This window comes from Lepidochelys olivacea (assembly GCF_965140295.1).
Source record: "Lepidochelys olivacea isolate rLepOli2 genome assembly, chromosome: 21".
Lineage (NCBI taxonomy): Eukaryota > Metazoa > Chordata > Testudines > Cheloniidae > Lepidochelys > Lepidochelys olivacea.
In genome coordinates this window covers 5,648,308-5,661,634 of record NC_140431.1, presented here as the reverse complement: position 1 = coordinate 5,661,634, position 13,327 = coordinate 5,648,308, and the positions used below count along the sequence as shown (strand labels likewise).

Here is a 13,327-nt window from a genome sequence, read left to right as displayed (position 1 = left end):
TAGTGCCCCCACTTTTGGGAGGGGGGGGGGCTAGCAATGGATTTACAAAGGAAGCTATCTATCAGTATGTAAATCTCTATCCACACTGAGATTGCTTGGTAGAGATATACTGAAGACCTTCACCTTCCCGCTATTATGTGGAAATATTGCAGTTAGACTGTCCATTTCGTGATGCTGAGAGGCTTTTGCAGGATTTGCATGAGGAGGGGGAGCAGCCTTTGTCAGGCAGTCAAATACTGTGGGTGAATTTTAAAGAAGAGTCTATGATTGTGTCATGTGGTGGATGGATCCCTCCTGGGGATTGGCATGTTTGGGGTTAATACAAACTCTGGTTCATGCAGCCAGCATCTCCAGGCTTGCCAGTGTTCCCCCTCAGGAAACTCCTGCACCCTTATTAAAGTCAGCAGGCACCTGGATCCCAGATGCATTTCACCTTCCTCTGAAGAATCAGCACAGCCACTGATGGAGGCAAGGTGCTGGATTCAACGGCTCAATGGCAGAAAGGATAGTCACCTGGTTAAGGCACAACATTGGGACATAGGAGATGTGGATTCAGTTCTTGGCTCTGTGATAGATTTCCTGGGTGACCTTGGGCATGTTATTTAATCTCCTAGTATACCAATCCTCCATCTCTAAACTGGGGGAGATAATAACTCCCATCTCACCCCCTTCGTCTAAATTAAGATCATAAACTGTTTAGGGCAGTAGTGTGCTCTTTCACCCAGCACAACAGGGCCCTGTGCTCAGGTGGGGCCTAGAAATACTAATCCAGGGTCTATCCATTCATGCAAACCCTGTATTCCCAAACTGTATCTTGACTAGTGCTGGATCTTTGGGACAGGCTATTGAGCTGAATAAAAGGTAAGTGTAGTTGGGGATTGAGGGAGTGGAGGAAGGGAAATTAGTCAATCAGTTTTCTTCGCCCCCAGATACTTTTACTGAGAGAAACTCTGGCTCCATGGATAACTCCCACAGCATCTAATGAAAGTCGTCTGACTCAAGGGAGGCAGACAGCAGGAAAAACCCAGTGAACTGTTAAAGTGTCTTTAATCTCTGAATTGCATTGCTATAAAGTCAGTTGACATTTAACCCGCCCACAAAAAACAAAACAATAAAAAAACTTGATAGTCAGGGTGAAGGAAGCAGAAAAAAAAAATCTTGATTGAAACGAAGATTCTGTGAGACAACTACAAGCTTGGAATTCATCAGGTTTCCCAGTAGGTGAAAATTAACTTAAGTGGTAATATTCTCCTGCTGCTCTGTAGGTTTCATGGCAAAACCCAGATCTTCAAAGCGGAAGACATTGATTCCCTGACAAAGATCTTATTTATAATGCTGCTTAGTGACTGGTGTAGATTTGATCACTCGGCCAGTCCATGGATGCTGCTGCAATGGAGTGACAGCTGCTCAGTCTGTCATTACTGACCTGATGCATTTTGATGAGATTAGGCCTGTTGTTTGCTTCAACCAATCATAGATCAGCTTTCCTAGGAAAAGTCAGGCTTTTGTAAAATCAAAATGCATCTTTACAAATCAGTGGATTTATTTTATTGGTGTGGTTTTAAAACCTGGAAGGAATGTATTGTTCATGGAAGGTGCTGAGTTGACAGTAATGGGAAATTAAGTCCTTTGTTTACAGGACAGGTATCACATAGGCAATGCAAGCTTCTCTTGTCATGAGGAAGTGTATGTAGCTGTGTAAGCTACAATTTGGTTTTCTGTCTCCTTTAACGTTCTAGATCTCTGTTTTCTGCTGGAAGCAGCTGCCATTTTGGGTTCAGGTCAGATGCAGCATGTTGCAAAGGCGACAGGCACGATGTGCTCTCTCTCATGAGGACTTTACTTCTGTTCTTTCTCATGCTGTTGTTCTCCCTCAGTTTAAAATAGAATAAAAGTCACTCAGATTGGAAATATGTGCTCTTTATGTCTGGTTAAATATAGCTCCTGAGATGGAGACGTAAGTGCGAAGTTTGGTCTCCAGGGCCCCATCTGTCCCTGAGACTGCCCACTTGGGTTCAACCAGTGACTGCTTTTTTGTGATATGGATACATGTCCACATGGAAATGGACCCTCACGAGACACTTCTTACAGGCCAGCAGACCGCGATAACTTTTGTGCTCTATTGACCAGGGTGATAACTGAACAAACTTACATTTTATAACTAAGGATGAGTGTTTTATTGTTTCGTGTTTCAGTGAATAATAGTGATGCTGTGAGATGAGTGGCTGACAGTGGTTTCATCTGCTGGAATCAGGTGCAAATCCCATTTACTGATGCACCCTTGTTTAGGGATCACAAGTCACTGAGGTTCAAGCTTCCTGTAAAATCAATTTGGCAACGTGCATTGTTTTCATGAAGTCTGTGAGCAACCCCGACAGTGTTAAAAAAAAAAAATCATTAGACACAGAGGACCAGATCAAGTCAAGCATTGAGGAGCCATGTATAGCTAAACACGGGAGTAGTTTCAGTGGGTAAAATTCTCAAAAGTGCCGAAGTGACTTTGGCTCTGAAAGTCTATTTTCATAAGTGACTTGGGCCTAGATCTTCAAAAGATATTTAGGCTTCTCATTTCCACTGATTTCAGAGGCATCTCACTGTCAAGAATTAGGACTGGCCGCTCCACCTGCCTAGTCTCCAAGAAGCCTATGAACACAGATGAGTCCCAGCAGGGCTGCCTGATTGGCCACTCTGTCTGATTGGCTGGGGAAGTCAGCAAGCCCACTCTTAAGCCCAACAGCTGATCTCTGGTAGCTCAATGCATGTCCCTGCAGCTGTGATCGTTCCTGTTTGTCTTGCTCTAGCCCTGAGCCTGCCTTGTTTCCAGCCCTGCTTCCCCACTGGCTTCCCGGCTCTGACTGCTGCCTTTGATTCCTGCCTCCAGGTCCACCCCCTTTGCTCTGGTCACTGGTTTCCTGAATCCAGTGCTGACTCCTGCTCCAACCACTAGGCTTGACTGGCCATGTTGCAGTTTGTGACACTAAGATCCACTAATTTTCAATGATGCTTAGGTTCTTAAATGCCTAAGACCCTTTTGAAAATGGGACTTGGATGTTGAAAATTTTACCTGACTTCAAAGGGGCATAAACATGTGCTTAACTTTAAGCACATGCTTACGTACTCTGCTGGATAAAGGCCTTAATAAGGAACACGGCAGTCTATAATGTAGGCAAGAAATGGATGTAAAACGCCCCTATGATTATCACCTTATTTGGACTTCTATGCATGTCCAGCTGGTTTTGAACGTTTACAAAGGTGTGCTTTGTCACAGTTCTGCTCTTGCTTTCCTCATGCTATTCCTGCCTGTGGGCGTAGCTCTTTGTAACCATTAATCTTTTCTGACTCTGGATGTAATAGAGGGGGCTTGGGCGTAACCTAGCACAGCAGGGATGGGCGATATTAATAATGGCAAATGGTGCATTGAACTAAAATGGAATCTACAATTCATTTTGTGAAAAGAAAAATGTAATATTAAACAGTGCAATGGAATGTCCGTCCATTTCGTATAACCCATCGTAATTCAGGGTGAAATTCACTGCTGTGCAGAGCCCAGCCCAAAGCCTAAGATCTCAAAACAGGGCTCAAATGGGAGTTAAGTGGTCCATATAGGCCTTGGGCTGGCTCTCCTCCTTGGATGACATTCCCTGTCTATGCAAGCCACTTTGGATACTGCAACCATGGGTTCTAGTACCAAAATCCCTGAGCCTTTTCTCTGATTCTCATCCAAAGTATTGCCAGCTTTTATGATTTTACAGCAAGTCTTCCAATATTTGGTGTTTTTTCTTAAAACCCCAGCTACTGGAAGCGGGTTATTATGGGAGAATCTCAGCCTTTGTGTAAAAACAAAAATCTCAGTTACTAGCCCTTGTGGATGCAAATGCGACCCTTCCAGGCTCAAACACCAGAAGGGAAATTACCCCACCAAAAAACAACAACAATTATTACTTTTTAAAGCATGATTTTTAGCCAACTTCATGACTTTGGCGGGAGCCTGACTCATGATTCTTGAATGGCTGGGGTTGACTACACAACAGCCATGTCTCTGTGCCCATATTAAGAGCCCTTTGCCATGGTTTGGTTCTTAACCTGGGGCTGATATTCACATGCTACTGTCTTTTCTCCCATTTAAAACTTCCTCTGCAGTGTTAGTGACAAAGACACATCAGCCTTGAACCCCAGATGTGCTGCTGAGCAGTCTGGTTTCATTGTGGCAGGAGAGCCACCTCCAGAAAATTAAGGGAAGGAGCTTAGCGAGGGAAAGTGGACACAGCACCTCTGAATATCAGGCCCACCCAGCATAAATGGTGGAAAGTAAACCAGATTTTAAAAATTCTTGGTTCTCATGGTCTCAGGCAGGAAGGATGGTTCAGGGGTTGGGGCACTAGCCTGGGCCTTAGGAGACCTGGCTTCAGTTCCCTGCTCTGCTACAGACTCCCCGTGTGACCTGGGGTGAGTGGTTTTGGCTACATCTACACTGCAGCTGGGGGTGTGATTTGCAGCACATGTAGAAGACGTACTTGGACAAGGTTTATTCTAGCGGGCGCACTAAAAATAGCACTAAGGACATGGCTGCGCAGGCTGCACAAGTGAGTACATATCCAGGGGGTCAGGTGGGCTTGTGCAGACCACAGTGCTACAGTCTCACTGCTTGTTTTAGCAAGCTAGCCAGATTAAAGCTAGCCCAGGGACATCTCCATGAGCTGCAAAGCACTCCCCAGCTGCCGCGTAAATGTAGTCTTAGTTAGGGATAATAGCACTGTCCTGCCTCACAGGGGTGTTGTGAGGATGAAGATGTTAGACTGTGAGGTGCTCAGAGACTATGCCAATGAGGGTCACCTAAGTACTGTACCATAGATGGTGTTGTGGTTAAGGCACTGGACTGGGACATCTGTGTCTATTCTTCGCTCTGCCTCTCACTGCACGTAAGTCACCACAACGCCCTCTGCCTCATTTCCCCATTCTGTACATTAACGCTTCCCTATGTCACAGCTAGGTACGTTCACGACTGTTGGTGAGAGCATCAGGCACCACAGTGATGAGTGCCAGAGTAAATCCTATGAATGAATTAACAGATAAATACAATTAGGTATTATTTAGTGACTCAGATAAGGAGTTTCTTAGATAGAGCTCGGCAGTGACTCTTCTATAGCTGCCACATACCAAATGCTGCTAAGGTACAATCCATTTCACATCCATAAAGGAAAAATCTCTGCTTTCCTTCCCCTTAGCCCCGAATAAAGAACTCTCCACTGGCTCTTGCCAGATGCCAGGCTGCTGAATGATAAGCTGGCTCTCAGCAAGGCCTCCTTATCTGTTTAGCCCCAGTTCTGAGGTGTGTTAGTTTCTTTATTGAATTCTGGACTGATCGTGGAAGCGCAGGTTAATTTGCTATCTGTGGGATGTCCTTTGAAGAACAGGTTTTTTACCTCTTGCCCTTTCCCTGACACTCAGTCTGCCTGCTCCATTTTTCATGTCTCTTCTCTTCATGGGAATTGATTATAGATAAACGCTCATCAAAAAACAGGGCGTTTTGGCAAATGCAATTATTTACCCATTGACATTTTAATTTGTAATGCTGTGGATGCCTTCAGGATACAGGGAAGAAGCTCCAAATGGTGTGAAGCTTGTTAGCTGGATCCCCATGGCGAGCATTCAGAAGCCTGCAGTGCATTGAACTCTCACCATGCATTTTGTTTTTATTGGATAAATAGCAAAATATCCCCTGATTTCACTGTTTCTCATTTCCCGCTTTATATGGGAAGTAGAAAAACAACAAAAGAACATTCAGGGAGGCAAGATGGCTGATGATGTGCTCAGTAATATGATAGTACAAATAATAAACAATAAGGCCCTCACTGCTGTGGTATCTGACTGCCTCAGAACACCCTTGTGAGGTAAAGAAATACTTTCCCTATTTGACAGATGGGGAACTGAGGCACAGGGCAGATGAAGCGACTTGTCCAAGGTCACACAGAAAGGTCTGTGAGTGATCTGATAGTTGAACCCTTATCTCCTCAAGACCAGATTAGTGCTCTGCCCACGAGACTATCCTTCTACACGAAATGAGATGTAAAGCCTTTCCCCTAAGGACTCTTAGCTTAAGTTTGGACCGGGATCCAAAAAGGACCTCTACAGGAGCAACATTTGGTGAGGATCCCTGCCACCCCACCACCAGCATGGAATAAGCTGCAGGGCCCTCCCCCAAATCTGGGGGATCCCTGGTGATTGGCAGAAGCTCTGGCCAACTGCACAGAAGTTCTGTGCCTCTGTGCTGACACTTATTAGCAGTTTTGGGTGCTTGCTGTGCTCTGGTCTCCACAGAAAAGACTCTTCCCTCTAGTCTCCTCATACAGAACCTTTACTCCTGCAGTTGTTCCACCCTGCCAGCTTCCTGTGTGGAGTAACAGAGCATCTTCAGTGCTCATGGCTGTTCTTTCCATGTCTATTGGCAAGCACTCGGCCACAAAGTGAACAACATTGTTTATGAAGGCTGAGCAGAGCTGACAGCTACCAATAGCCTCTCCAGCTTCTCCTGTAATAGCAAGTGTGCAAATATGTGGTATTCTTTCCCCACCTGCTCCAGCCTAGTCTAAAAAATGGCCTTTCTGAAATGCAAAAGGCCTGGGTGCAATGGCATAAGAGTTTTTAATATTTGCCTTTTGCAGTCTTTGTGTTGGTGTAAGGGCAGCATCTACTCCTTGCGCTGTGGGCTTTTTGTATATCAAATGCCACTTATTTTTAATCAACATATGCTTATTTTCAGAGACTCTCCAAAAACTCATTCTTATTCAACTCTCCGGATTTTGATCCTTCACTGGGGGGACACTTGAATGAAAGATTGATGGTACTCATGTATTTTGGGGTGAAATTCATCCCTGTGGTGGGGCCCAGAACAAAGCCTGTGCACCTCTTAAGTCCCCTTTAAGTCCTGTTTTGAGATCGGAACTAATGCACAGTAGTCATACAGACTTTCTGAACAAGGGTCAGTTTTACCCTCTCCTTGTTAAAAGAAAAGGAGTACTTGTGGCACCTTAGAGACTAACCAATTTATCTGAGCATGAGCTTTCGTGAGCTCACGAAAGCTCATGCTCAAATAAATTGGTTAATCTCTAAGGTGCCACAAGTACTCCTTTTCTTTTTGCAAAGACAGACTAACACGGCTGTTACTCTGAAACCTCTCCTTGTTGTTTTCCATTTAATGGTGAACATCTCTGTATTTGGACAAGGCAGTGTGGGCATATGAGAAGGGGTTCTTATTCTAAGTTTGCTTTTGTGTATTGTTTTCTTATTACCATAGCACCAAGGAATCCCAGTCATAGTGCAGGACCCCACTCTGCTCAGTGCAGTACCAGACACAGGACAAAAAGTCAGTGCCCCCCTATACCTTGGCTCTCCCTCCTTCTCTGCCTCCCCTGAGCAAATTTCTCTCCGGTCTTCTTGCTAAAGATTTCCCAAGCTTTCACTGTTGCCCAAATCCCAGCAACTGAGTGATGACCTTGTAACCATTCCTATGGCGCTCAGCATGGGGCCAAGAGGTTTGACCCCATGAAGCTCATTGCAGGATCAGGACCATGGTACAATTCAGATGTGGAATGGTTTGATCAGATGAAGGCCAGTCTCCAGGAAGCACAGATCTCATTGCAAATGCTTTATTCCTTAGAATGGGGGCGGGAGGGGGGGGAAGAGATATCTCAAGGAATCCTGGCACCTGGTGATGTTGGAGGAGCCAAGGGAAAGCTGGCAGGTCTGTGGGGGCCTGGGGGAGGGCACTGGGGGATCCTCTCCCCAATCTCCTCGCCTGTGGGTGGCAGGGTGGGGGTAAACACGCATCCCAACCTCTTCAGACTTTTTCAATTCCCCTCAGTTCTTAGGTTCCTTCCCAAAGTGTAACTTCTCTCTCCCCCCCGCCTTTCTTTACTCCTCCCTCCCCATCTCTTCTCCCCTCCTTCCTTCCACCCTCCCTCCTCGGATTGCCCGCCCCTTCACGGAGAGGCAGCCAGTCAAGGCGAGGCTGTGACATCAGTGCCGTGAAACTGACCCGGGGGCGGGACTGAGGTTGATACATTGTAGCGATTCCTTTTCCTGTCTTCGGGTTCCAAAGAGCGAACGAGCCAGGCGCGGGGACGAGCCTGGGGAGGGGGTGGGGGGGTTGAGCGGGGGGCAGCAGCGTTTCCCCTTCGGAGACCCGGGGTGGGGTGAGCCCTGAGGGCTCCGAGCCTTCCCCAGGAGAAGGGGCGGTTGTTTCCTCTCTCCCTCTCCCCCCCCTGCTTTCCAAGCTCTGGGGGATTTAGTTCCCCTCCGCCTGTTGAGAGCAAACTTCCCACTGTGGGGGGAGGAGGGGACTCGGAGCCAAGGGAAGGAGCCGCTGTGGCTGCCCCGGCGTGGCGGCAATGCTGTCCAACTCTCCGAACCCGAATCCGCAGGTGCTGTTCCCCACCCCACCTCCTCCGCCCCCGCCGCCGCCCCAGCAGCACCCCCCGATCCAGCAACAGTTCCCCCAGTTCAACGTGAAATCGGGCCTCCAGATCAAGAAAAATGCTATCACGGATGATTACAAGGTCACCACGCAAGTGCTGGGGCTGGGCATCAACGGGAAAGTTTTGGAAATCTTTAACAAGAAGACTGGGGAGAAATTTGCTCTGAAGGTAAGCGCGCGGGGGGGCGTGCGAGGGGCTACTGACGCCCCTCTCTCCTCTCCTGATTCCCCATTCCCTCCCCCCGGGTTTGGCTCGGGCTGTGTTTGTAGGAGTGACACAGAAGGCATTGTGCTGTTCGAGTAAAGGGGAAGGTCCCTGCAGTTATGGGGCGGGTTGAGCCCTGGGTGCTCCGTGTAAAAGTGCCGACTGAATTATTTACAGGCTACCTTAAAACTGGCGGACGGACAAGATGGTGCTTTAACTTTGGCCTCGTCAGAGCTCGCTGAGTCCAGCGGTGAACCTCTTCCCCCTGCCGCGGTGTGGGCACAAATTCCCCACTTACTCACTGCGAAGGGCTCGTTGGGGAAGTTCTGCCTCGGATATCTTTTCCGGAGGGTGGGTGGAGGGGGTTGTTGGATGATCTAATCTCTCTGCCTTTTAAAAAATGAAACTCAGTAATTAATTTCCCCACCCCTTGCAAAACAGGACTTCCCAGCGGGAGAGGAGAAACCCCCAGAGCCTCCTAGGCCTGTTCACGTTGGCTGCGTTTGATAGGGCCGCTTCTCTCTTCCCCTCAAATCTCTGTGTGTGTTTGTGTGTTAGTTGTGGTTTCCATGGATCCACTGATCAAAGCAGTTTGTGTTTGCAGAGGGAGGAGAGTGTGTGTGCTCTGATTTCTTTCCAGATCCATTATTTTAGTAAAAGGGTGGTGGGAAGGAGAGAGGAAAGAGCAAGGAGCTCCGGTAACTTTGCAGCTGCCCTTAAAGCCTGTGGGCACTTCAGTGATCACTGCAGGGAAGAGTGTATCTTGTAAGAGAAATAAATTCCATTGTGGTTCTGAGAACACAAACGCCACCCTCTTCTGAGGTAGTGTCTGATTGCACTAATTTAGGTTTCTTTCCCCATTTCTGCCCCCCCCCCGAATCTTTATTCCAAGTCTGGAATGATTAAAGCAGTTATTTCCCTGGTGTTCTGGTTAGTGATTTTGCCCAAGAGGTCTGACTTGGCTGATACCGCTTAGGAAGAGAGGACTTGAAATTTACCAGCGACAGTTAGTGCTTGACAATGAGGGAATGTTTCTGGTGCTTTGTTACATGTAAATACAAACAAGCAGAATCTGGTTTAGACAAGTGGTCTTTTGGGCTGGGGCAGCACCGGTAATTCAGTGCTTTAAAGGGATTCTATAGAGAGAAGAAAATCATATTATGATGTGTAATAATAAAAATAATTTTAAAAAAATACACCATTAATTTGTTTGTTTTTATTGCATTCAGCTGGGACAATGAAACAGGGATAGTCAGTTTCACTTTCTGGCTTTACTATACTCCATTGTTACTGCTCTGTGTTTCCATCACTTTAGAGGAATGTCTAGTTTCCCCTTAAACTAGTCTTATTAAGAAAGACAAAATTAGGTTGTGTGGCATTTTAATTTAAAACAAAGCAAAATGACATTGGAGAGGGATGCCTTAGTGGCCTTAGCATCAGGTTTGAAATCCATTGAAACCTCCAGACTTGTCGATTTGATTCAGCACGTTTACTCTCTGTGTTTTCTTGGTAAGCCCTTTAAAATTCAAGGTTCTCTGTGTGGGCACTAAAGATCTCGTTGCACTTTGTGTAAACATAGGCGTTTGTCTGGTTTTCCCTGTTTAATTACCCTCCCTGCTCCCCAGTTGTTGTGCAGTGTACTGTACACCAAGCTGCTACCGTTCTCCACCCCAGATGTGGCTATGTTTGTGGAGCTGTATCTGTGTGCGGTAGTCCATAACATGTTTTTGTTTGAAAGGTTTTCCAATACATAAGATATTGTACTAAAATATACATTTTGCATCTAAATAACTTGACAGTTTCCCTGTTTTCAAATGATTATTTTTTTTTTTTTTGGAGTGGGGGTGGGTACTTCTCTGTTAGAGGGATCCTGGGGAAAGTTTAAATGGATTGTCATAGGTAATGCTTAGCACGAGGAAAGATGGGTACAATTTTTCTCCTCCAGCGAAGCTGATCGTTCCGTATCTTAGGCACAACTTGCTCCCACACATTAGCTGTTCAGAAACACTATACGTTATCCTGTTAATTGTGAAGATTAAAAAAAACCCCCAAAACCTGCTGTTTTGACTGCATTTTTTCTTTTTAAGCCAACACATGTGCTTAAAGCCAACAAGTCACTAATCCTAAAATAATAAAGAAGTAGATTATTGACAAAAAATCCTGAATGGCAGATATTTCACTTTTTGGTCTGGAAATAGGGAAGCTTCTCATTCATTGCGGTGTTATGTTTGAGGGTAGACACGGTAATTTTTCCTTCATGTTGTAAATGAGTGGGATCAGCCTCTGTTTTGACAGACATGCTTTTCTCTCCATTAAATTTAAAGTTGACTCAATGACTTAAATAGCAGTTGCTAATACTTTCCTGTGTGAAATAACAAAAGAAGAAGAACTAGAGGGTATGGCATATGGAAAGGGACAGCTTGTGTCAGCAGTCTCCTCATATCAAAATACTGGCTAAGAATAATAGCATAGCCTCTGAGTTCTGATTATCTTGTCAGTCCTGGAGTGTGGTGCAGTAGACGTGTTCAGGATCTAGGTTTGATATATTATTTACATGGGTGTACTTAAAGTGCCTTTTACAACACAGGATTTTTATGCATTAAGAATGGAACGTAAATCACGGACTCTCACTTTTTGCTCAGACCTTGTCCCCTGCTCAGTTTCCCAAGCTCTTTACCATATAATGAGGGACCTTTTTAAGTTGCGGATGTGTGTGGTCCAATCTCCCTGCTTATGAGCTATGTAACAATGCATGAGGAAGGTGCAGAATCAATTCACAGAGGCTAATTCTATTCAATTCAGCTTTGAATTTTTCCTTTGGGAAGTTTTAAAATTTGTATGGTCCATTCTCCGTGTTCGTATGGTGAGGAAAAAGCTTAGCTGAGCCATCAAATGTGTCCGTGTCAGTTCAAAGGGCAGCCCAGCTGCTGCTGTAAACCACTCCTTCCAGGCCCCTAGAAAGTGCTAGGCTGTTAGCTCAGGGTCTTAGCAGACCAAACTACACTCTGTCCATCTTGCACTGACAAGTGTGTGAGACATACTCTTGGTTTGTCCAGTGAGTTTTGGATACTTCCTGTCAAGATATAGCCCTAAAAGGTAAACCTCGTTAATAGGACGTTTTGCTCAACTGTAGTGTGTATAGATCAATATGCTACTTTCTATTAGTTGGGGGTGGATCTGTTTATAAAGCTGTAGAGCATTGTTCAGAACTTCTGAATAACTTTGTATCATCTGGCATACAAACACCATTTGTTGGGGAGGAGTCAACACAGCTTTTGTAAAAGGAAATCATTCCTCACCAATCTATTAGAATTCTTAGAGGGGGATCAACAAGCATGTGTACAATGGTGATCCAGCTGATATAGTGTACTTGGACTTTCAGAAAGCTTTTGACAGGGTCCCACCCCAAAGGTTCTTAAGCTAAGTAAGCTGTCATAGGATAAGAGGGAAGGTCCTCTCATGGGTCAGTAGCTGGTTAAAAGATAGGAAACAAAGGGTAGGAATAAATGGTCAGTTTTCACAGTGGGGAGAGGTAAATATCAGGGTCTCCCCAGGATCTCTATTGGGACCTGTGCAGTTCAAGATGTTCGTAAATGATTGGGAAAAGGGAGTAAACAGTGAGGTGGCGAAGTCTGCAGACGATACAAAATTGCTCAAGATGGTTGAGTCCATAGTTGTCCGGGAAGAGTTACAAAGGGATCTCAAAAAACGGAGTGACTGGGCAACAAAATGGCAGATGCAATTCAGAGTTAATAAGTGCAAAGTAATGCACGTTGGAAGACATAATCCCAGCTATACATACATAATGATGGGATCTAAATTAGCTTTTAACACTCAAGAAAGAGATCTTGGAGTTATTGTGGATAATTCTCTGAAAATATCTGCTCGTTGTGTACTGTCCATCAAAAAAGTCAGTGGGCTGTTCAGAACCATTAGGAAAGGGATAGATAATAAGATAGAAAATATCATAATGCCACTATATAAATCCATGGTATGCCCACACCTTGAATAGTGTGTGTAGTTCTGGTCACCCCATCTCAAAAACGATATATTAAAATTGGAAAAAGTACGGAGAAGGACAACAGAAACGATGAGGAAGAGCTTCCATATAAGGAGAGATTAAAAAGACTGGGACCGTTCAGTTTAGACAAGAGACGACTAAGGGGGGAAATGATAGAGGTGTCCAAAATCACAAATTGTGGGGAGAAAGTGACAAAGGAAGTGTTGTTTATCCCTTCACATAACACGAGAACCAGGGATCACCCAGTGAAATGAATAGGCTGCAGGTTTAAAACAAACATAAGGAAGTACTTGTTCACACAACACAGTTAACTTGTGGAACTTGTTCCCAAGGAGTATTGTGAAGCCAAAAGTATAATTGGATTAAAAAAACAAATTAGTTAAATTAATGGAGGATAGGTCCATCAGTGGCTATTAGCCAGGATGGTCAGGGATGCAACCCTATGCTCCGGGTGTCCCAAAACCTCTGACTGCCAGGAGCTGGGAGGGGATGACAGGGGATAGATCACTCATAATTGCACTGTTCTGTTCAATCTCGCTGAAGCATCTGGTGCTGGCCACTGTTGAAAACAGGATATTGGGCTAGATGGACTAGTGGTCTGATCTTACGTTTTTATGACTCATTATCT

At 45.2% G+C, this 13,327-nt stretch overlaps 1 protein-coding gene across 1 annotated transcript in view; it reads left to right on the top strand.

The window, feature by feature from the left end:
* The first annotated feature begins 8,174 nt into the window (after nt 1-8,174).
* The window catches only part of MAPKAPK2 (MAPK activated protein kinase 2), a 77,854-nt gene continuing 72,701 nt past the window's right edge, over nt 8,175-13,327 (top strand). Inside the window, exon 1 of the mRNA XM_084610878.1 lies at nt 8,175-8,642. Within this exon, the coding sequence (XP_084467004.1) occupies nt 8,388-8,642 (255 nt within the window). The 5' untranslated portion in view covers nt 8,175-8,387. The remainder of the gene's footprint in view (nt 8,643-13,327) is intronic.